Consider the following 24,411-nt stretch of genomic DNA (forward strand, 5'->3'; position numbering starts at 1 on the left):
TACATCATAAACCAAAGATTTTAATCAATCAAATTCTGTGCATAAAATAAAAACAGAATGTAACACATCGGTATGCATAGAATGATCTTAGTTTCTAATATGGATATATGTACACGCACACATATATGTGTAAATTTGCATTTAAATTTTTGTATAGGAAGAACTCAAAAGGCATGTTTCTGGGTGGTGGGTGGCATTCTGAATCATTACATTTTCTTAGTTCGCTTTTCTGTTTTTTCCAAATTTTCTACAATAAAAACATTTTGTTTTTTTTGTTTTGTTTTTTAAAGAGCACATATTTTTTAATAAGAAGAAAAACACAGCGCACCACCAGGAAGCCCAGCTGTAACTCAGCTGCGATGGTCTAGTGTGTGTTCTTTTCATACTTTACCAAATGGCTCCACGAGACCCAGAAAGTTGAAGCTCACATACTTCTTTTCGATTTAAGCCCATTAGATGTTTGCTGAGTGTTCACTGTGAAGGAGACACAAAGGTAAGATGCAGTCCCTCTGTGTCCTGAGCGGTCTTCTTCTGAGTTGTGTGAGTGTACACTGCAGGCACGATGCCTTTTTTCCTTCCAAATATTTCAGTATTTCTTACTGAAATACATTCTCTCGTTTAACCACAACGTAGTTATCAAAACCAGGAAACAAACGTTAGCACAATGTTATTATCTGATCTGCAGATCTCATTTAGATTTCATCAAAAACATCCTTGATGCCAAAGAAATGCCCAAATCTGGCACTGCCCACTGGGCTCTGTGTCCTTAACCTGAGGCGGTCCTGCATGGTCCTTCGGGACACTGGCTGTGTGATCAGTTTGCAGGTGGGACTTTGTGGGTCCCCCTTCGGGGCGGGCTGCACTGTTGGCAGGTCCGTGCTGTGTCCTCTGTGATTGTGTCAGGAGGCACCTGAGGCCGATTTGTCCCTCTCCTGGTGACAAAACTGTAGTCATGGGGCGAGAGGGGCGGCTGCCAGGCCGCTCCGCTGCACGTAAGGAGCACCTGGAGGGAGAGCCTTTGAGACCAGGGGAATGTTCACTTTCCTCAGCAAACTTTTGCCCACTTGTTTTAATGTCCATTGATGATTCTTGCCAGAATCAGTTATTACTACGATCCTTGTCAAATGATGTGTTTCGAATTCCATCACTCCTTCTGTATTCATCACTGGGCTTTCTACTGAAGAGCCTTTCCTTCTCTCACCGCATTGTCTCTGTCAGCAGGTGTGCACGGATGCTCATTTCAGTTGGTGGCTTATAACCGACGGTGGTCGTTCTTTGATGTTTCTAGTGTCCCAGACGCATTTTCCGACAGGGATGTCCCGTGGAAGCGCCCCGTGTGTTCTGGGCACTTACTTTCTGACACAAGGTGTTCCAGCTCAGCTCGCCTTTCCACCGGCCAGCTGCGAAACGGACTCCTCTCCCCAGACCTCCGGCTCCTTTGTTGGGGGACGGTCTGAAGAAACCAGGACCTGACGCTGCTGGGGCGTCACAGCTGCCAGGAAACATTCTGTATAAATACACCTGTCCACGTGCGCGTGTGTCCGCACCTGTGTGTGCATCCGTGTGTGTCTACATCTATTTGGGGGTGTGCGTGCGTGCGTTTCCATACTTACATGCGTGAGCGCACACATGCATTTGTGCAATAAAACCAAGAGCTCGTGCTGATCCCTTGATTAACTTCCGGTTCTGCACTTCCTTCAAAGAAGGGTGTCTTTGAGGGCCTCGGACGCCGCGGGCGGGACCTCCCGGCCTCGCTCTGCACCCCCCAGCCTGTGCAGTGGGTAGAACAATACCCCGCGGCCTTCTGGGCGGCACGGGGGAGGCCTGAGCCCACAGGACTCTTGGGGAGAGGGCGAAACGCTGGGATTTTCCGGGTGAAATGAGAAGTCAGAACAGATGGCTGTCATCCGGCTCCACGGAGCGACCGCGCGCGACCTCAGGGGCTTTTGGGAAGGGCGCACCTGCTCTGCACAGCAGCTGGGAGCCGGCTGGAGGCTTTGTGGGCACAGCTGGCTCTGCCGAGCAGAGGGCAGCTGGGGGAGGCCCTTATGCCCACGGTGACTGAGGACAGGCCACCCCCACTGCTTAGGGCTGGAGGGAGCGGGTTCCAACAGTGGTGACCGGAGCTGCGGCCTCCTCAGACCCGTTTGGTGTAACACCGGACACACTTGCCACCAGTTCTATTTCTAGGGATCCTGTTCCCTTTAAGGTTGTTCAGTTGGGGCTTCAACTCTGTCGTCTCGCAAACGTGTTCCCCAAAGAAAGACGAAGTGGGCCAGGGCTTCGTGTATGCACTCGCCTCCCCGCCCTGGCCTGGGCCACCTGCCAACAACACAGAGCAGGGTGACGCCACCAAAGCGTACCCTCCCTGGCCCAGGGCACAGCGGGGAGCAGGAGTGCCAGCCAGGGTGTTCTGAGGGTACAGACATCGCCTGGGGGCTGTGGGGGCCGCAGGAATGCTGGGAAGCAAGGGGAGAACAGGTGTCGAGCCCGCCCCACCTCTGCAAGGGCCCCAGGGTGTTATTTTAAAGCCGAAAGGAGCTGCAGGTGGTGGAGGGCTACTGAGCTGACTGGCAAGGCCCGAGGCTGGGACGCTGCATTCCTGGAACGAGCGCCAACCCACTTCTCCACTCCGGGGAAGACAAAAGTCCCCAGAATATACAGTAGGTGCGGGCCAGCCCTGGTGAAGCCATCTCCTCAGACGTGCAAGATCACACTCGCTGCCACCGCATGAGTCTGAGCGAACGCGCCCGGAGGCTCAGGCGCAGCCAGCTGGACCCTGGGCCCAGAGCATCAGGCTGCGATGCGCCTGCAGCAGGGCCTGGCCCGGGCACGTTGGTGCCAGCGCCCGGGGACGGCGCCCTCAGCACCCGCTTCTCCGAGGCCCTCAGCCTGCCTCCCTCCGTGCCATTTTCCTCTCAAAAGCAAGGGGCAGAGCAGCCAAGTGCAGGACAATTTCAGACTGAGGTCGAGAAGTGCCCCCAAACCCAAAGTGCGGGACGGCCTGTACCCATCGGGTGTGTCACTGCCAAGAAAGACACAGACACACTGAGGGAGGGATGGCTGCAGATTAAAGAGAGAAAGCGTGTGGGCCCGCTAAACGCAGCAGGACCTTTTGCTACAAAGCACGTAATTGGGACACTTGGCAAACTCAGAATCAGTCCTGTCGATTAGATAATAGTATCGGGTCTGTCAAGTTCTTGATTTTAATTGCTGTGTTCTGCTTAGGCAAGAGAATGGCCTTGTTTTAGGAAAAAGATGCTGAAGGGTAAAGGGGCATCGTGTCCTCATCTTTTTTCTCAAATGGTTCTGGAAGGAAAAAGAGAGAGATAATGAAGCAACTGTGGTAGAATAATAACATTTGTGGGTCTGGATAAAGAATGCTATTCTTGAACTGTTCTGTGAGCTTCGATCTTAAGCTTAACAGGGAAAAAAGGCATGCAATGTCGAAACCCTTCCTCCTCCCGGTCTAGAACTGGAGAGGGCTGGCCATCTGCGACCACTGTCCCCCAACCCACACCCCTTAACGCCACCTCAGCCCTGGCAAGGCCACCCCCATCTGCTCCTCTTGCCCGAGTGGCTGCCAGAAGCACCCGCTCCGCCCAGCCTTGGCCCTGATTCCCGTCCTGCCCGAGCCTCACAGTCTCCGCTGCCTCCTCCTCACTCTGGGCCGGGAGCAGACACAGCCATCCGACATGATCGGCTCAGAAGCTCCTGGGTCTCGCCTTCGCTCTTCCTGGTCTCAGAAGAAAAAGGACGCCACGCCCTTCCCTGGGCGCAGGCTCCAGGCCCCCACCTGAGGCCACTCCACCAGCGGCACTCCCCCACCCGCCCCCCGCCAGGTCCCTCATGCTTCCCTCTACCAGTACCGTCCTTTCCCACCCTCTGTCCCCTGGGCGGCCCCTCATTACTCCTGCTCTCGCATTCACTTGCTAGCACTGTGGCGTCTGGTCCCCATGCACCCCCAAGGTGGCCGTGTCAGAGACAGGCATTAGAATCAGAGACTCGAGCTGCAGTCTCGCTCCACCTCTTCAGACATGTGTGACTCTGGGCACGTTTCCGGAATGTGTAGGAAGGGTACGTGCAGGCTTGCTTGGTGCAAACTGTAACATCCGACCCCTCGGCCTTTCTCTCTCCCCATCTTGTTCGCCTGCCCCCGACTTCTCTACGCAGCCTCCTGGGAGCTGACGTCAAAGCCACCCTATCTGCTGGCAGCTCCCACACCTGCATCTCCGTTGCTGCCCCCATTATTGGCCCCGCCTGTCTGGGTCCAACAGCTGCTTGGACATCTCCCCTTGGGCTTCCAGCCGGCTCCCCAAATTTAATATGCTGACACTTAAAGCCGCTCTCATTCGTGCTGGATTTGCCAAAAGGCAGTCACAGCAGGTGCTTTAGGTTACCAAGAAGTAATAAACGGCTGAGAAAAAAATTTGATATTCCAAAAATGCACCAGCGCAGCTCATCCTGTAGCGTAGAGCTTACTGTGACTGGCGTGGGGCAGAGCACCTAACACCTGCAGCACCGCGGCCTGAGGTCCTGTCAGTGCACCCTGTCACTGCCACCTACAACCTGTCCTTCCTGACAGCCCTGGGACCCAGTCACTCAGAGCATCCTGTCTAAAATCACCCTTTAGTCCTCTGTCACATCGCCATGTCAGGTTTTTAACTCCTGACCATTCTCCTGCCCCAAAGCCCTGCACACTCCCTCCCTCCTTCCCAGCCGCAGCCAGTCCAGACTGGCTCGGGTCTGCAACTCATCATTGCCTCCTAACTGAGTCTGCCTACGCTGTCCTCTGCCATGGGTCACCTCCCCGAAGCACAGAGTAGAGGCGTCGTATTCCTGTTTACCCAGCTTGGGGGGCTCCCTCTTAACTCAAGTTCGAACTCCCACCTAAAAGTCAGGGCCTCCGCCATGGGCCCCAGTCCAGCTGCCTCCCGCTCTGCTGTTCACCACCCCTTCCTCACAGACTCTGGGCTCCAGCCAAACTAGACTTCTCGCCATCTGGGAACAAATGTTCCCTCTGCCCAAAATAACCTACATCCATCTCCACCTGTTGAGATCTGTCCTTGAAGGGTCATTCAATAAATAGTATTGGGACAAATGGTCTTTTGAAGAAAATTTTTTAGATTTTTCACTTCATACCACATACCACAATATATTCCAGATAAACTAGTTAAATATAAGTATAATGATATGAAATAATTACATATATTAAAACCAAACTAAAAACTCTGAAAAAAATGTGTAATTATCTCAAGTATATGAGAAGGTAAAAGTTCCTAAGTTTAAAGGCAAAGAATGAAATGTTAAAGGAAACAAAGCAATTGTTGACACTTAACAAATAGACAGCCAGCTATTTCTTCAGAAAAATGGGTTTATGTGGGAACAACAAAAAATTGCAACTTGGGATGTCCAATACAACGGCAGGTGAGTATGGGCAAGGCCAGAGAGCAAAGGAGAAAAACGTTCTTTTATAGAAGGAAGCTTCGTTCAGAGGGGCTGTTGTAAACAGAGAGTCCATTGGAGGAAACTGGGAGTTGGAAGTGTGGTGCATTTTCATTGGCTGGGTGGTTGCCAGGGAGGAGAAGATCCTCCTTCCTCCTGTTGAAGTAGAATAGAAAACATCTCCTCTTGGAATTGGAGCCTATGGCTCTCCCTGTTTGGGGTAATTGACCATGGGGGGAGTGGAGCTGGACAACTCCCCTTACAGGCCCTTCCCACTCCAAGACACATGGTGTTTGTTAATCTTTATACAATAAATCTAACTCTAAAATAGAACTTGACTCTTTAAAACCAGACGATAAGAAGAAATGAACGGAGGGATAGAGAGCCTTTCGCATGAATTGAATGTTGTGATCCCCATGCAGGAAAGTGGTTTGATGAGCAAGAAATTATAGAAAGAGCTGTATGGATATCTTCTATGAAGGCCAAGTGATGCCTGACATCACAGTCCCTCCCTGGACATTCCCAATGTCCAAATCCTCTCCCGGACTGAAATGTCCGAGGCCCCAAATTTCATGTCTTCCCCTGGATTCTCCTGTGTTTAGCTGATAGCTATTATTCTAATCTTGCTTGATGAGGTCTTTTTTTTTCTCTCTCTTGTCAGACAGGTAATGTGCCCATGTCATAACAAGGTTTGAGAGAGGCACCTCTCCCCACAGTAGCTTGAACACCCAATCATCATGCTTATGTACTACAGCAGGATCTAGCTGGGTCTTTTTTCTGAAACGGGGAGGGGTGATGAATACTAGGGGAGAACTTTCTCTGTGCCTGGTTATGGTGCTTTATCTGCTCTGTCTCATTTATAAACTATAAAACAAAATTGACTAGGTATTCTATCACCAGAAAGGATTTACATGGGAAGAAGAAAGGACTGCAATCCAGTAGGTGTACCCACCGGGAGCCACAGGGAGGAAAAGAAAAAAGCAGGAAGCCCCTCTCACACATGGAAGAGAACGCTAAGGGGAGGGGCTGTTACAGTCAGAGCCCTTTCCTAATCATAGTTTTTCCTGTAGGTTGTGACAGCTGCTCCCCCAGCCCTTCCTGATTCCTGTGTAGGTTAAGGTCTTTGCCATGAATCTCATCACATTTAATTCTTATAGCAACCAGAGGAGATAGGTATTATTTTCATTTAACAAGTGGAAACTTAGATGAACTGAATCGCCTAAGACCACACAGCTAGTATGAGATTCAGACCCAGAGCAGGTGACTCTCCTCCCATAGAAAGCACTACTTTTTACTTCGTTAGTCCATTCCTGTTTCTGCATACAGCGACACGCGAAACGTGTGCTCTGGGTTAACACGTAAAATGGCTGTCAGTGGCTGTACAGGTAGGTGTTCGATGAAAGCTAAGGCCTTTCTTAAGCTCTGCACTGCATCCCCATGACAACGCCAGTTCAGGCCTTCACCACTTTCCCCCTAGATCGTCGTCATGTACGTTCTAATGTTCCAGGCATTACGTAGTTTTCTACGAACCACGGCCACGTCCACGCGCGAGCGCTCACCGTAACTTAGGTGCCATGCGAAACATTTTTCATGGATGATTACCCGACAATCCTATTAGGTTAGTTCTGCTTCATTTTGAGGCGAGATGACCCCAACATCCTCCCCCGCCCACCTGAATGTCCCTCTCTTTACACGTAGGAGTAGCGGAGGAGGCATAACTTGTCTACACTAAACGCACTTACTCGAAGCCTGCGCTGCCGCGACTTTGGCACGTGTGTGAAACCAGTACCACGAACAACACGGGCACATTTCAGTCACCCCCACGGTGCCTGCGGCCTTCCGACCCTCCCCTCTCCCGGCGCCCGGGCCGTGACGTCATTGGCCGGCGCCCCGCCGCCGCGGCGCTCGGCGCCTCCGGCCGCGAGGACGCGGTGGGCGTGGCGGCCAGCGTCACGCGGGCGCGCGCCGGAAGTGGGCGGGGGCCGAGCGGAAGTGGCGGGGCGGGGCGCGGGGGCGATGGGGGGCGGTGGCGGCGGCCGGCGATGAGCGGCGGGAGCTCGTGAGCGGGCCGGCGGCGAGGCTGGGGGGCCCCGGAGAGCGAGCCGCAGGGCGGAGGGCGGGGGCGCGAGCGCGGCGGGCGGCGGGCGGCGGCCAGGGCGCGGCGGCGGCCAGGGCGCGGCGGCGGCCGAGAAGATGGCGGACGGCGACAGCGGCAGCGAGCGCGGCGGCGGCGGCGGGCCCGGCGGCTTCCAGCCCGCGTCCCGCGGCGGCGGCGAGCAGGAGACGCAGGAGCTGGCCTCGAAGCGGCTGGACATCCAGAACAAGCGCTTCTACCTGGACGTGAAGCAGAACGCCAAGGGTCGCTTCCTCAAGATCGCCGAGGTGGGCGCGGGCGGCTCCAAGAGCCGCCTCACGCTGTCCATGGCCGTGGCCGCCGAGTTCCGCGACTACCTGGGCGACTTCATCGAGCACTACGCGCAGCTGGGCCCCAGCAGCCCCGAGCAGGTGGCGGCGGCGGCGGCCGAGGAGGGCGGCGGGCCGCGGCGCGCGCTCAAGAGCGAGTTCCTGGTGCGCGAGAACCGCAAGTACTACCTGGACCTCAAGGAGAACCAGCGCGGCCGCTTCCTGCGCATCCGCCAGACGGTGACGCGCGGCGGCGGCCCCGCGCCCGGCGGCCTGCAGAGCGGCCAGACCATCGCGCTGCCCGCGCAGGGCCTCATCGAGTTCCGCGACGCGCTGGCCAAGCTCATCGACGACTACGGCGGCGACGACGACGAGCTGGCGGGCGGCCCGGGCGGCGGCGCGGCGGGCCCCGGAGGCGGCCTGTACGGCGAGCTCCCGGAGGGCACCTCGATCACGGTGGACTCGAAGCGCTTCTTCTTCGACGTGGGCTGCAACAAGTACGGGGTGTTCCTGCGCGTGAGCGAGGTGAAGCCGTCCTACCGCAACGCCATCACCGTCCCCTTCAAGGCCTGGGGCAAGTTCGGGGGCGCCTTTTGCCGGTATGCGGATGAGATGAAGGAGATCCAGGAGCGGCAGAGGGATAAGCTCTATGAGCGACGCGGCGGCGGGGACGAGTCCGAGGGCGAGGAGGTGGATGAGGACTGAAACGGGCAGCTTCCCTGTGGGCCTCCCCACCCCGCCCCCGCCCCCGCCGCTAAAGAGCTCCCGTTCCTGCTCATCCCCAGTGATCTAGCTGAGGGGAGCAAGGGAGGCCCCACAGGGAGAGAACGAAGTTCAAAGCAACGTAGTTAATTACGAGAAATAACCACGAGAGAACAGTCACAGACGATTAGAGAAAGGCAGTAGAGTTCCAAGGAACTGACGGCAACCTGCGAAGAGCAGGCAACAGCGTTTCCTCGCCTGAGCAAAACAGTCTCAGCTTCTGTGGTTTCCCAACGGATGTTCCTGAAACCACCAGGATGACCCTAGCGGGATAGGTCCTCGCACGTCCTGGGCCAAGGACCACCTCTGAGTCACCCAGACCCCTTGAAACAGCGGAGTTTGTGTTGTACTTGGGAACCTGGTCTGAAGATCTCTCCAGACCTCACTGTTGCAGTGTCTGTCCCTTCACCTCCATTGAAATCTGCATTTTGGATCTAGGTCTTTATGGAATTCTTGAGGAGAGAGAGGCATTTGCAGTTACCCAGTTCTGAGGGTACACGTTTCATAAAAGGAATGCAACTTTAAGTAATCATGGACAGGACAAAAGACGAGTTCACGAAGTCATGGTGGAATACAGCAACAAAGTGGATCTATTTTGTTTAAAATGGTTTTGCATGATACCTGGACCGAGGCCCATGTCATTTCTTTGCAAAATTCTTTTTTGGGAGGCAGATGGATTCAGATGTCAATCCTTGAACTAGAATTCGTTATTAAGAATTCTTAAAAGTTGGGAAAATTTCTTGAAGATGAAAGAGCAGTTTTACATTGGGGGTTGCTGAGATAGGCACAAGGGAAAAATCAGGCATAAAGCACAAGGAAAAAACTGTTTGAGTGGATTGGTTGCTGCTCACTAAAGTTCTTCCCCTGATCTCTAAATGTGGAGGTCATTACCAGGAAATGGCTTAGGTACGGATGAGAGCCAGGTCCCTGAGGCTCCACTATGGAAGCCAGTGAATTATGGCTAATTTGGCTTTTTCGGCCACCGGTTGGCTGGATTTTAAACCATAAAACTTTAAAAGGAACAGTGTGGCTGCAAGCCTGAGCTTTAATGAAATATATGTCCTCACAGAAGAGTTGAAAATAACCAAAACTGAAGTCGTCTTCTGTCTTCAGTTTTAATCTGTGGATTTGTTTGAATACTAAAGATCCTCAGGTTCAGAATTCCAGCATCATTTATTCTTTTAAAATAAATTTTTAAGAACTTGATCCATTGTATCAGTACCTCACAATCAAAGTTGGCAAATGGTGGATGTGTGATTCAAGCAGCGTGCCCTTTGGAAGCCGAAATCCATCCGAATGGAGCCGCAGTGAACATGAATATGCTGACTATATCCTGGAAGCATTTTTATACCATCTTGAAATTTCAACAAACTGGCTTTTGCTAGTTTATCCAGCTGTCTTTCAAGAATAAAAGTTGGGGTTTTCAAGGATCGCCTCATATTTTAAACGGATTTTCAATAGAAATGAATTTTATTAATCAAGTTACTCCCACCCCATCAAAAGGTGTTCCTAGAAATGTCACAGACCTAGGTAACTTCGAATCGAATGGGAGCTAATGTGCTTTCCAAAGTTTTCAGGTATGCTTTGTGCGACACCTTCTCAACCAGGAGGCAAGTAACCCCACCTCCACAATCCTAGTATTTTTTTTAACTGCATGACTGCCCTTTATTTGAGCTGCCTTTTAATTTATTGCATACCCTTTTTATCTTATTTTGGTATTATTCAATATATACAATCTTTTTGTATTTATTGGGAAAAGTAATATACAAAAAGGTCGTTTTCATGCATTGTGGCTGAGAGGGAGGGAAATAATCATGTATATAAAATTAGGCTTTTTTTAAAAATTAGACTCTGATTCAGAATATTGGTAATCTTAGATTTTTTTTTTAAAAAAAGTGGAAGAGCCACAAACGTTGGTGCCCTTTCCAGACTATTTCTCTACTCATCATCCACAGTAGACTTTTTAAACAGATTTTTTTTAATGCTTTTCTTTTTTAAAATTTTTTCTCCGTTGCAAAGAATGTTTCCTAAATTGTATGGGAGCAATAGTATTTTTGATGTTTTAATGACATCCGTATACTTGTACTGTATTTTGTACTACAAGGCAGCTGTTTTCAGTAACGTCCTGCTGTATTTACCTATGTGTTTTGAGTGTTTCTTTGCTGCGGAGAACAAAACCCTGAATAGTTTTAGTAAAGGAGCTGAAAAACTAGCATTAGGTTAGCAGAAACTGTTTAAGTTTCAGACTCTGAGGCAGCAATGAGAATTAAGGTTGCAGCTATTAGTTGGTTGCTGTAACTTTATCATTTTCAAACCATGTACAATTCCTGTACAGACCAACTTGTTTTCTTGCTTCAGTGGTGGTTCTGTTGCTCCGCTGCAGTGAGCCAGTTCAATTTTGCAAAGGTGCAGTACCTCTCCTTTTTAAGGGGTCGGTTTATTCTTTTTTCTTTTCTTTTTGTTTGGCTGAATTGCAGTAACTAGCCTTGCCTTTCTATTCTGTAGAAATGACAGGGTCTTCACAATCCTTCACCAGTGGCTACTAAGCTATAATTAGCTGAATAGAAAGAATGTGGAAGTGGTCTGAGGCATATAGAGTATATGCCAAGAACACTACCATATATGGAATCAGCTTTGGTTACCAGAGAAATTTTCTTAGTCATTAGACCATGTAACAGTAATATATCATATGTAAATCTTTAGATATCAATTTGAGAATCCTCCAAAAAAAGGAGCAAAGAATGCATAAGCTATGTGTTGGAAAAGTAATTTATATTAAAATTTTGACCTGCCTATGTAAGATTAAGTGGTAAATGTCATAGTGGTGGGTTTTAAGTCTTAACCAATCTCAAAGGTTTGTTTCTCCTGCAGGGTTGGTTGATGGCCTCTCTCCGCCGCAGGAGGGTTACAGAAGGGTGTGGGTTGATTGTAGCATTTCACTGATCCTCGCCCCAGTCACTAGGGACAGTGGAAATGTGCAAAGCACAGATACTACAGTTTGGACGTGTGTTTTGTTATGGCGACATGAACGGGCCGTCGTCTTTCAGAACTCGGTCGTAAGTGTTGCCTGTGAAAGGAGATCATCTTTGTTAAATCCAGGCAGAAAATGTTTTGGTTTGTTTTTCAGCCACTGCTATAAACAGTGATTTGGGGTTTGTTTTTTGACTTTGGCAAACATTCCAGCTGATGACATGTTCAAAATCATCATGCTCCTGAGCAGTAGGGAAGTAAAATTCGTTTTCCAGTAATTGGCAGTATGTTCATTTCTGAGACCAACTGCAGTTACAGAAGTGAAATGTCCAAATTTGAGAAACAATTACAAAAGCAGTGCTCTAGCATCCTGCGATTCCCTTCTGGTTTCTGTTGTCTCTGCCACTCGCCTAGAATGGTAGTTCTAATCAGAGGAAGTTGTCAGTGCATATGCTACACAGAACAAAGTAGGAATGTGGATGGCACCAAAATCAAAGCGAAAACCAAACCAAAACCCAGACACCCTATGTTACTGTGGGAGGCATGTAGGTGGTACAATGACTGTGGCTGTGACACACATGGCTACTTGTCAAGTCACTTTCCATAATTATTTACTGCAAAGTGATTGAGAGGCTTTCCGTGTAGGCAGCCATTAACCTCCTTCCTTTGTGACCTCTGGATCACTTTGCAGTAAATTGCAGGTCTTTTAAGAGATTCAAGCTTCAGTTTTCTCAAAACAAAACAATTATCCTGTCTTATCTGAAAATGCAGGGTTGTGGGCAAAAGAGGCTGGTTATAATAATGCCCTCATATTGAGTGGTCTGTAAATGGCTGCACACTTTAGGCACTGTTGTTGCTGAGGATGCTTTGTTAAATGTAACCTTGACTGGCTTTACAGGGGGGTAGAGTGATCTACACAAGGTATTGAAAGGTGACAATTCGTTTACGTCTACCTTGTTCTCGAGGTGGATGAAATTAAGGAGAAGCTTGAGTGTGTAAGCCATGCACATAAGTATTCTTCACTGTAAATTTTGTTTTCATTTTAACCCAATTATGGTACTTTGTCCAATGCACAACTGATCTCTCAGTAGATATTCATTTGAAAATAGTGTGGCCTTGATCGGTTAGAAGGGGGAGGAGAGAAGTGACTTTCTGCCTATGTAAAAATGACTCGCTTGCCGAGTGGCTGTACAGCACTCAGTGTCGAGCGTGTTTGTTGTTGGTCTCTTTGTTGATTGGGGAAACTTGATGTTTAGATCCTGGAGTTATTAAATACAATTGAGTTGTCTTCTGTGTTTAGGGAGTATCAGAATTGCTCTGATAGGTACAGAGTTCACTGATTTGACGTCCAGTGTCAGGTTGGGGATATATATAGTGGTGTAAAATCCCACCGTTAACTTCTACAAACAATTTTAATTTAGTACACCCTGAAAGTCACATGCATAAGGCCTGTTCAGAGAGCAGAGCCTCCCATCTCTGTGCTCTTTTTCCATTTTGTCCTTCATTTGAGGAAGTGTGGAGTGATTTCACATTGCATATTGCCATTTTGACCCTGACATATTCCCCAAGATAAAGCACTTTTTAATCATGAAATACATAGGATCTTTGTATGGTATGGTTCATGGTCTCTCAGGCTCCCCCAGATAATCTGCTTTTAATAACATTGTTCAAACTTTGTGTAAGCAGAGTACAAATCTTTGCTAATGTTAGAAAGTTTGTGGTATTGATCCAGAATGCATTTGCTAACTTCGAAAGGAGAGGGAGAGAGAACAAGGCTGCATTCACAATTTAGTAAGTTACTTTCCCTTGAGCCTTAAGGGAAATTGGCACTGAAGTTACAGTAAATGAATGAGATTATACGTTTTCAGGGCTGTTAAGAGTACTGTTAGTCAATCAGCTGTCTTCCTGAACAGTTATTATTCCCATTGAATAAACTGGATAATGGGTCCATGGGTGGGGCTGAGGGGGAATAATTCGTATAAAAGCAAGAAGGAAAAAAGAACACATTAACCTTAAAAATAGAGACAAATTAGAAAAAAATGTGCATGTTGATCTATTTGAAAATCCAAATATAGAGTAGAAATAGCAAATTATAACTTCATTTCCCATTTTTAATCAGAAAAGCAGGCATTAATTTCAAATGTTAGACCCCGGAAGTTTCAAAAGATAGCAGTCTCCCGATGGTGAGTTCTCTTGATACAGCTAAGTTGGTTAAAGTCACTTCCCAATACTCCACCTTAAAACTTAGTTTCATTACTGATAGGATTTAACAGACTCTTATTTCAACAAATGTGATCCAATACATTGGATCACAGTACAGATTGGGGGAAAAAATTACTCAAGTCATTTCCAGTTAATATCTGTACCCGTGATCCAAGTAAGACCTATACGAATGTATTTTACATTTCCCAGTGAAGTAGAGAATATACTATCAATGTATTCACCTTTATTTACAATCCTTTCCTTTCATTTAAAAATATTAACCCATGCCTCTGGAATTAGTCATTCCAATTGTGATAGGTATAGCCATGTTAAAACAACAGCAAATGCCACGTTATAGTCTCACTGCTCAGTAGGACTTCCATAAAGGGGGGACAGAGCTTTATGTGAAGCTAAAATGTTACCTTTCTTCTCATAGGTGATTCTAACAAAAAAGTCTGATGAAAGAGAATATGACTGTACTTGTAGTTAATGTGAGATTTTGAGTCTAGGAGCGAATTTCATCTTCCCCGAAATACATGTTAAGTATCCCTTGCTGTGGATAAGAGAGGGCTGGTGACGCCTTTAGTAGGATGTGGGCCCAGAGTATTGGAGAGAAAGTAATAGGTCTGTCCATGTTCACCGTCCATTATGTATTGCAAAAGACATGAGTTTGTCTTTTTTCATCCTACCTTCAATAACTTCAACAGCTAAGTCAAGAAAATAGATTTTAGACCACCTCTTATCTCTTAAAGGCAAGCTTTTGTCCCAGTCTTACTGTGTCACAAGATCAGGCTGATCCACACGCACACAAAAATCTTTAGAAATAGCATTGGAAGTAGTGTATTTTTCCCCTCTTAAAATTAATTTTTCAGGGACATAGGGAGAGCCCTAAGAAAATTAAAAAACGGGATTATGTCACTAAGCATGTTTGTAGCAATTTGGGAGTTTCATTTTAAAGTGTTCAGATATGAGGCATAAACCCTCTCCTCCCTGCCCACATGTCACCTGTCTACAAAAGGTCTCTGGATTCCTAGAAGTTACTAGAGTGAGCAAGTCCAGGAACTGATTTTAAACTAGTGCAGGGAACACTGACAGGGTCAGCAGTTTTGCATAGTACGGTGGTAGTCAAGTATATTTGCGTTTTTCCCAATGATTATCAATATTTGAGTAATAAAGATTATCAGTGTATTTGGACTTATTTTTTCTAAAGTTCTAGAGAAATTAGTAGGGATTCACCCTTCCTTCCCTTTGCACCTTCATGCAGATGTTTTTCCAGGATCATTTTTAAAGTCCATTCGTCTTCTGAGGTGTTTCCAGTTCTCCGTTCTGTAGGAATTGTCCCGGCTGGCTGTGTCTACACGGCTTCCTCAGACTAGATTCTCCCCTTGAGCCGGGGCTGATGTCCCGCTGGTTGAGAATCTACAGATGTCATTTGAATGAAGTCAAACCAAATCTTGATAGCAAGAGACAGAGCTTCCTGGTCTAGAGGTACAGCTGCAGTTTTGGTTGGAAGTGACTTTCAGAGGGGCTGTTGGCTGCTCGGTCTCTGTAAATACCCACATGCTTGTGCATTGTAAACAAGTGTGTGTTCCTGTGTGTGAATTTGTAGGAGTGGCCGCACCTTTCAGTTTTATAAGGTCCCCTCCACTTGTAACCCTATAAATATTTGTAAATAGAACACTAAAATTTGTAGTGATAGGATCAATTTGGGAATATCTGCTGAGAGACCAAAAAGTTCATTTTTTTAAGTACCTTGGTTAAAGAGTAAAGATTATTCCTCTTATTTTTTAAAAGAAGAATGCACTTTAACAGCTGCATGGGCAATTCAAACGAGTCCGTGACGTGCAGCGCCCATTCAGAAATCACACTTCCTGGAAAGCACTCAAAAGCAGAGTCTGGACGGGCTGTCGGTCTCACTGCCTGGAGGGGAAGCTCAGATGGTGGTCCGGCGTTTCAAGCTGAGCAGGGCTGCTTCAAAAGAGCGATGTGAACACAGCCGGAAGCTTCAGACTGCTCCAAACTGCGGGTCCCATATTCAGCACTAACTAGCAAAACTGACAGAAAAACTCAGAGAAAAATGTTTAAGAATCCTTACTGCTGGTGTGTACTCCTTACAATAGCAGACTTTTGCAAATGGAGTTTTACAGTCTATATTTAAAAATTGTATGTTTGTAACAAATAAAGTATGCGGAAAAGTGAATGACAGGCTTGTGCTGGTGTCTCTAAGGAATCCCCTGGTGATGGGGAGGGAAATGCCACAGCACATCTGCTGGGGCTCAGATGGGCTGGGGGTTGGGCGAGTCCCCACGGAAAGATAACCTGTTGCTCGTGGCATCTGAAGCATCTTCTGAAGTCTAGCTCGTTGGTTCTAGACTCTGGGTTCTTATTACCCTGTTCTAGTCAGCAATCTGCCTAGTAACTCAAGTTGCAAATCAGCCTCAGGCCTTGGTTTGTTTCTCAGACATACCACTCATAGCTTCCCCTGATTTCCTAGATTCTACTGGCTTTGGGGCCTTGTCATTGGCAGTGGTTGTGAGGAAACCCCTTGTTTCCTTTCGCCATCACTGACTTCTTAGTAGACTGGGAAGTTCCAGTTTGCAGTGACCTTGGGTGTCCTACCCCAGTGCTCAAACGAAGTAAAATAGTAATGTGGGTGATCCCAGTGTGGGGCCGGGTTTCCCATCTCAGAAGCTTCGCACTCCGTTTCCTGAAGACCCCAAGGAGCACTGTATCTTCCAGGGCTATATTGATACCTGTCATATTAGAAATTGAACCTTATTTTAAACTATAGTTTCCATCAGTTGTCAGCAGTGACACGATATCGTTCAGCCTCAGGAACACATTGTCAAGTTGTGAGAATGACGTAAATGAGGCAAGTGACAGTGTTAGGGAAGTAGTTCCACTTCTGGACTCCTTGGAGCCCTGGGGTCCTGCCGGAACCACGGAAGGAGACTGGGCTGTGAGTCCCGCCTTCCTGAAGACGAAGCTTGTTGACCCTTTAGTCCCGCCCAGGTTTTCTTTATATTAGGGGCTCTCGCTGTGCAATAACCACGCCGCGCACGCGCGTACACACACACACAGAGTTCCCTGTCACTGTCGCCTCGCGGTCTGACTGCAGAAGCACTTGGAGAGCCTTGGCTGCTGATGCGCAGGCGCCGCCTGGACCAACTGGGTCGGGATCTTTGGGACACAGGGTGTTGTGTGACGTGTCCCTTAAGCCCACGCGAGTCGGACGAGCCTGTGGGGTCTCGCGGCGCGAAGCGGAGGAAGGAAGGGCCGGGACTCCGCCGGAGGAAAGCCAAGACGATCGCCGAGGACGGCGACGCGGTGCCTGCCCATCCAGCCACCGCCCGCCCCCGAAGGGCGCACCCTGGGAAAAACGTCGCAGATGGCAGCGCAGGGCGGCGCCCGGGGGCTTGCCTCGCGCACACAGCCCGTCGCGTGCGTCGGTCACCTGGAGGGCCCCTCAGACACCACCCACCGAGCGGCTGCGTCAGCGGTCTGGGTGGAGCCTGAGAGGCAGCATTTCTAGCAGGTTCCCAGGTGACGCTGCCGCCGCTGGTCGAGGACCCCCACCTGGAGCCTCGCTGCAGAAACCACAGGCGGTCTGGGCAAGGTGGCGCCCTCGTCACGCGCGGAAGCGCTCGCCCGCGCCTGCCGGTTCTGCACGGCCCTGCGAGGCGCGACGGTGTCACCGCACAGGTTTGACTCTGAGGAGCGTTTTAGAGCCAGTGCCTCAGGGAATCGGGGTGTGACCTCTAGTTTGGGTCATCTGTGAGTTAGGGACCCTCCCTGACTCTGCCGTCAACTAGTAGTGCGTCTCCGGGCAAACATCTTTAACGTAAAAACCCTTACGGTCCTACCACGGTGTCTCGGTTCCTGGAGAAGCCCCAGGGACTCGGGAAGACTAGGGCCACCTGGTGGTCTGCGCTGAAGTCCTGGTAACAACGGCGTGAGGGGGACCGGCGGGCTCTGCTGTGGGGATGGGCCGGGTCCGACGGGAGCCTGCAGCTCAGTGCGTCGGAGCGCATAGGAGAACGCTGCTCAGAACTGGGAGGAACTAGAGTACCGCAGACGGAGGTATATTTAGGATTCGAAAGTTCTAGTTCGCAGTGACCTTGGGTCTCCGGGAGGCCGGGCTGGGTTGCAGCTGTTTGCCGGGAGGTACCTCTGTCCTCAGTGAAAGGCCTCCGTGCCGTCTGAAACCCCAAGCAGCCACTTCCCCAGACCCCGGCACGAAGGAGGCCTGGCCTTGGTGGAGGAGGAAGGAGCGAGCGCGAGTTCACTCAGCCCTGGCCTGTGTTCTTCCCCGTTCCCTGTGGCATCGCTCATCACGCAGCTAGGGTCTGGGAGGTCTGAGGGCTCATCCCCGGGCCTGTGCCCCAGACTCTCACTGCCGATGAGCACCAGCACTGAGCTTGGCCCAGATCCGGTAGGTGCTTCTCCTTGCCATGCTTCCCTCAAGAGAGGTGACAGACAGGTTCCCCATGCAGCCCGAGTAAACCGTTCTTCCTAGCTAGAAAGCAGAGCTCAATCCAAGCAGTAATTTCTTTGCAACTTCATTCCTGACCTGGGTGTTTACTCCTTACAAGAGACAGCCCCGTGGAAATGACAAGATACTCCCAAGCAGGATGTGACTTTTTTCTCTCCAACTTCCATAGTACTCTATGGAGACCTCTCAGTGGACCCAATTCAGGTCCCCAAATTAGTTAGTGGCAAGAGTGAACACACACATAAACCAGTTCTCTTATCTGGTACACCACACAGCCACAGAAGGGGCAACACTCAGATGCGAGGAGCCCGAGACAACCTGTGACAGGCCCACAGGTACCCTGTGCAGCTCTGCAGGACCTGAGATGACTTCTGCAGAAGAGCCGTCAGACATACAAATGGGGGCCACACTCATCAGTGTTTTCAGGATATGGTATCTGAGGACAAAATTAAAATAGTTCCTAAAAGTTAAAAAAGTAAACACCCTCTATATCTTAAAACCATGGTCTCCCTTACCAGAGTCACATTGCAGGAGTGGACTAGAACCAGATAGGACTCAATATGAAATCAGCATCATGGAGCCACATGGACCTGAAAATACTCCCTTTTATGCTATTTTAGATTTTCCCTATCCTAAGTGTCAGGTCAAGAGATAGCCAAGTTAATAAATAAGAATGAGAACTGGTTCATTTAGTCAATTCTGTATCCCTTTTCTCAGGGGTCATTTTCAGAACTGAGGTTGGGAGGATGGACTCAGCTTCCCTTCTCACTTTCAAGACCCTACCAAGAAGCCCTGCAAGGACCCTTAGACTATCCCACCCTCAAAACTGTCCTGTCCTTTGCCTCATGTATATAGTACCTCTCATAATTGGTGGGTATCTGTTTTGGCAGTTATAACCTCCAAACTTACACTCTAGCACGCAGTCTGTTGAAAACTTCTGATAATTTTTTAAATCTCAACAGTGTAAAGTGGCTGTCACATGTATTTATGTATTACTATGTATTGGAATTTTTTCGTATTAGCTCATTGGGTTAAATGACAAATTCATGTTAGGTACGTTGATGGCTATTTCCTATGTTTTTTTTTTTTTTTTTAACACACATGCCTTATTAACTGTGCCACAAAGCCAACCACTGTTATGCAGAAATCAAATTGAAAAGTAATTTAATTCTTCATTATTTTAGGTTTCACTCAATCAGGCACAGGCTACTTCATCTTCTCTAGTAGTATTTTTAAAAAAACTCTTGGGCTTCTGGAGTTTATAGAGAAAATGTCTTTATTTCCTGAGTTCTGATAAACAGCATTTGCTGGTTACACTTCATAGATCTGTTCTACTCTGTGTATTTCCCTTTTAGGTAAACAACTTGCATTTAAATTTAGTAAGTCACTAAATGAAGTGATTCTCTGAGAATTCATTCCATTGGGTACAGGGATCCAGGTGCCCTTAGCTTTTGGATTTGAAACTATTGTTCAGTTTAGGAATAAAGTGTTGAATTTTGGGATGTATGACCTGCAGTGTGTTTTTTCTTTTTATAAAAACGTCCTGACCCTGCCGACACTTAGCTGCTTCTGACCTTGAAGCTTTGGCTTAGAATTTAGAAAGAGGCTTTGTGGCTATATACCATGTCCCCTGTAATGCAGAATTCAGAATATAAAGGTAGTCTCCACCTCTAGCATAAATGGTATAAAAAAAGAAAGCATGTTACATTCTCAGGAAAAATGGCAGAAAAATCTTCTGAGGGAAGGGGAGCTGTTGTCAACAATGTGGAATGTTCTGATCCAGAGGCTGCCAATTTTCTGGCAGGAAAAACCCAGCTGACATCGCTCAGGCAAGTGAGTCACCAGGACAATGGATCTCATCTGTCTGCTCCTCAACTGACCCCACACCTTTTCCAGCAAGGACTGTATCTTTTGGATACGGCTACTGGGCTCTCCCAGACCTTAGTCAGCTCAAGGTTTCTCTTTTATGCACAAGACTTAGGACAGAACAAAGTGTGCCAGGGATTCTTGGGGTTTTCCTTGCAGTGTTTCTACACTGTAACTACCACTCAGCCTTCAGAGGCCATACTCTGAGGGAACACTTCAGCATACCAATTCGTTTCCTGCCAATTCATTTTCTATGTAAATGAATGAATGAATAAATAGAAGAAAGCAAATTCTCTTTCAGTTCAACACCATTTGTTGAAAAGACTGCTTTCCCCATTGAATTTTCTTGACACCCTTGTCAAATATTAACTGACCATATGATGTATGGGTTTATTTCTGGACTCTTAATCTGTTCCATTGATGTATGTCTATCCTTGTACCACTAGGCCACCTTGATTACTGTAGCTTTGTAGTAAGTTTTAAAATCAAGAAGTATGTATCCTGCGACTTCATTCTTTTTCAAGATTTTGACTATTCTGGTTTTTACATTTCCATATTAATTTTAGGATGGTTTTGTCAATTTCTACAAAGAAGCTGGGATTGTCCTAAATCTTTTTTTTTTTTCCACCAAAGTTTCGTAGTTTTAAAGGTATATAAATCTTCTGCGTATTTTGTGAAACTTATTTCCAAGTATTTTATTCTTTTAGATGCTATTATAAATGGAAATGCTTTAATTTTATTTTCAGTTTAGTCATTGCCAGTGTGTGCAATTAATTTTTGTGTATTATTCTTGTGTCTTGCACTTATTTATCAGTGTCAATGGTTTTTTAATGGATTCCATAGCATTTTCCATATACTAGATCATGTTATCTGCAAAGAGGTAGTTTTACCTTTTCCTTTCCAATTAGCATGCCTTTTCTTTTTGACTAATTGCCTTTACTAGAAGCGTCAGTAGTGATGAATAAAAGTGGGTGAGTAGTTACCATCTTGTTCCTGATCTTTGAGGAAAGTATTGTTTTTTTTACCATTAAGTATATTAGATGTGGGTTTTTCGTAGAGGGCCTTTATCTGGTTGATGAAGTGCTCTTTTAATCCTAGTTGTTTTTATGAAAGTATGTTGGATTTTATTAAATGCTTTTTTCTGCCTCTGTTGAGATGATCATGTGTGTTATCCCTTATTCTATTAATATGGTATATTATATTGATTTTAACATATTAAGCAAACCTTATATTCCTGGAATAAATCCCACTTGGTTATGGTGTATAATCCTTTTTATATGTTGCTGAATGTTTTGGTAGTTTTTGAGGATTTTTGTTTTGATATTCATAAAGGATATTGATTTGTAGTGTTTTCCTCTGGTAATGTCTTTGTCTGATTTTGGTATCTGGGTAATATTAGATCATATAATGATCTAATATGATCTAATATTATTATTAGAAGTGTTCCATCCTCTTCTATGTTTTGGAAGTTTATAATACATTGGCATTAATTCTTCTTCAAATATTTGGTAGTATGTGACAATGAAAAGCCCAATTACTGGGCTTTTCTTTGTAGGCTGTTAATTACTAACTCAATTTCTTTACTTGCCATAGGTCTATTCACATTTTCTATTTTTTTCTTGAGTCAATTTTGATAGTTTGTATCTTTCTAGGCATTTGTCCATTTTATCTAGGTTATTTAAATTGCTGGCACACAGTTGTTCAAAAGTATTCCCTGATAGTCCTTTTCATTTCTGTAAGGTCAGTAATGGTGTCCCCTCCTTCACTTCCGATTTTAGTAATCTGAATCTTTTCTTGGTTAGTCTAGCTAAAGATTTGTCAATTTTGTTGATCTTTACAAAGAACCACCTTTACATTTCATTGAATTTTTTTCATTATTTCACTACTTTTCTAATCTTTATGTTCTTCCTTTTGCATGCTTTGAGTTTAATTTTTCTTTTGTTTTATTGTGCACATAGGTTATACATGCGCATTGTACAAATTCAAGAAAACCCAAAGTTTTTGTAAAGAAACTATTCTGTAAAAACATTTGTTGCCCCTTCCTTTACTTTGGATTTGCTTCAACATAATCCATTTAGGGATGGGGTAGACGTGAATGTGAATATAAAATAAAAGTGGCCAAGAACTGATGATTGCTGCAGTTATGTGAGGGGTAGATCAGGTTCATTGTACTAGTCTCTTTACTTTTGTATATGTTTAAAACTTTCCATAATACAAAGTTAAATGCATATATACATATATCATGTTTATCAGACAAGGTCCATCCAGTTTCCAGAAAATGGACCAGTTATTTGAACAGAAAGAACTAATATAAAGTATTTCTAACGGGATATAAAGTTAACAGCTAAAGGATAAAAAGAGAACTCTAAGGTGTCACGGAGGTTAACAACTAGCAGCTACCTTAAGGAAACAAAGGAAAAATCTCAGAAACCTACAGGAAGGGCTTGTGAAGCTGGAACTCGAAGCTCTGAGGAAAGAGCTGGCTGGTGAGTGGGGTGGAAGCAATGAGGCTGGCTTGTTTTGCAAGTGCTAGCAAATGGATTCAGCCACTGCTAGTGAAGGCACTGCTGCCAGAGGAAAATGCATTGCTTTGGTGATGCTCAGAGGACAAGAGGAGCAAGTCTCTTCCCAACTTTAGCTTGCAGTTCCCCTCTAGTGCCTGCTCTAGGCAAAGCCTAGTAGGGAAGCAGAAGGCAAAGCAGAAATGTTTGCAGCATTCAGTCAGCATTACAAAGCCAAGTGTAGGAAGGGGGATTCTACATCCTGATTGACTTCATCAGAACTAGGCAGATTCTGGCTCATGGAAGTAGCTGCCCTACCACTGAGATCTGGCCTAAACCTCCACAGCTGTTTAAAAAAAAAAAAAAAAAAAAAAAGTGGGGTGGGTAGTTAAGAGAGAATCTGGCCGAAATAAAATTTCTCTTAAAGGCTTTGTATTTTGGAGACTATTTCGATGTTAAAAGAGAATTCAAAACTAAACAGAAGGATAAGAAATCCTGGAATCTATGCGGGCACACTAGCCAGCCTTCTTTCAGTCCGTCACAGTGACAAGTCTCTCTCCTTCTGGAACACCACCCACCCCACCTCCATTACCCTCCTCTGCTTCTCCCAGTTCTTTCCCTTCATGCACCTGCGCTCGCCGTGATCTCCACGTGCCCTGCCGGAAAGGGATGCTAGGGCAGGGGGCCGTCTGTCCCCGAAGCCCCAGTCCCTAGGACAGTGCCTGCCAACAGGAGGCACTCGGGGAAGGAACGGACCGGCTCGGGCAGACAGAGGCCCGGGCAGGTCTCGCGGACGCCTTTCGCCGGGCGAGACGCGAAGGCGGGGCCGGGAAGGGCGGCCGTGGCCGTGGCCGACGCAGTTACCTCCCTGCTCCGCGCCGTCGACCGCGGCTTTCCCGGTAAGCGGGGCGCGCGGCTCCACGCCCCCAGCTGCCCGGGCTCTCCTTCCCCGCGCCCGTCCGTGCTTTCGGTCGTCGTGGTCGTCGTTTCACAAACGTATTTAGACTCTGAACTCGCGTGCGCCACGGTGCTTCCTCCGCGTCGGGTCATTCACACCGGAGACGGGTCCGCACACAGGAACACGCCGGTGAAGTGACAGCCCGGGGAAATGGCCCGTGGGCGGCTGGGCGCCGGCCGCGGCCAGACACCGCGAGCGCGCCCGAGGCGCGGGGCCGGCGCAGGCGGGCCTGCGGGGGCTGCCGTGCGCGGACGCGGCCGCCCTCGTGCTGTTCCCTCCACGGGTCGCCGACCCCACTCCCGACTGTCTCTCCCTCTAGCCGGGCGTCACTGAGGGAACCTAACGCCGGCGGAAAGGCGCTGAGAAGGGCCGCGACCCAGAATCTGCCCGCCGCGACTGGAGTCCCCGTAACACTAAGAAGTCCTGGGCGTCTGTGAAAACGCACGCGAGAAGCGACGCCCACAGCTGTTTCCTACCAAACAACTCTCAGATACTAGAGAGTCGCCACCGAGAAGGCGCGGGAAACCACCCACTAGTCCCCCATTGGCTAATCCCGCCGTCGTTCCAGGCGACCCGCCTCCTTTGCTCGCGGGCGATGTTTTTATTGGATAACGTCCAGCAGCCGTCCATTCTGATTGGTCCGTCCTTCCGTTCGTCGGGCTCAGACCGTGGACACAGGCGGAGAGCAGCGCGTGAACCCGCCCCTGTTCGCGCACTGGCGCGTCCCTGTGGCGGCCAGAGGCCCCGCCCCCATGTGCCGTGTGCAAAAACAAACAGCCGTTAGGGAGGAGGTGCCGGGGGCGGGGGCAGGC

The 24,411-nt window shown here is 47.9% G+C and overlaps 1 protein-coding gene, 1 long non-coding RNA gene and 1 other non-coding gene across 5 annotated transcripts; 1 reads left to right on the forward strand and 2 right to left on the reverse strand.

The window, feature by feature from the left end:
* LOC118610728 lies at positions 1-7,349 on the reverse strand. 3 transcript variants are annotated; one of them, XR_004953983.1, is made up of 3 exons: positions 7,188-7,349; positions 3,642-3,741; positions 1-3,309 (listed from the first exon to the last, which is right to left on the reverse strand). It is a non-coding gene; the product is annotated as an uncharacterized LOC118610728 (long non-coding RNA). The 3 variants fall into 3 exon arrangements; XR_004953982.1 differs by lacking the exon at positions 3,642-3,741 and having other exon boundaries at positions 7,188-7,346; XR_004953981.1 differs by lacking the exon at positions 3,642-3,741 and having other exon boundaries at positions 7,005-7,343.
* LOC118610886 lies at positions 6,101-6,205 on the reverse strand. The gene has a single exon (XR_004954141.1). It is a non-coding gene; the product is annotated as a small nucleolar RNA U13 (small nucleolar RNA).
* Positions 7,350-7,613: 264 nt separating the features above from the next.
* Positions 7,614-15,982, forward strand: PURB (purine rich element binding protein B). Its single transcript, XM_016147882.2, has one exon. The coding sequence runs from the start codon at positions 7,639-7,641 to the stop codon at positions 8,551-8,553; it is 915 nt and encodes a 304-aa protein (XP_016003368.1). The 5' UTR covers positions 7,614-7,638; the 3' UTR covers positions 8,554-15,982.
* Positions 15,983-24,411: the final 8,429 nt, after the last annotated feature.

Source organism: Rousettus aegyptiacus, unplaced genomic scaffold (assembly GCF_014176215.1).
Source record: "Rousettus aegyptiacus isolate mRouAeg1 unplaced genomic scaffold, mRouAeg1.p scaffold_m13_p_13, whole genome shotgun sequence".
NCBI lineage: Eukaryota > Metazoa > Chordata > Mammalia > Chiroptera > Pteropodidae > Rousettus > Rousettus aegyptiacus.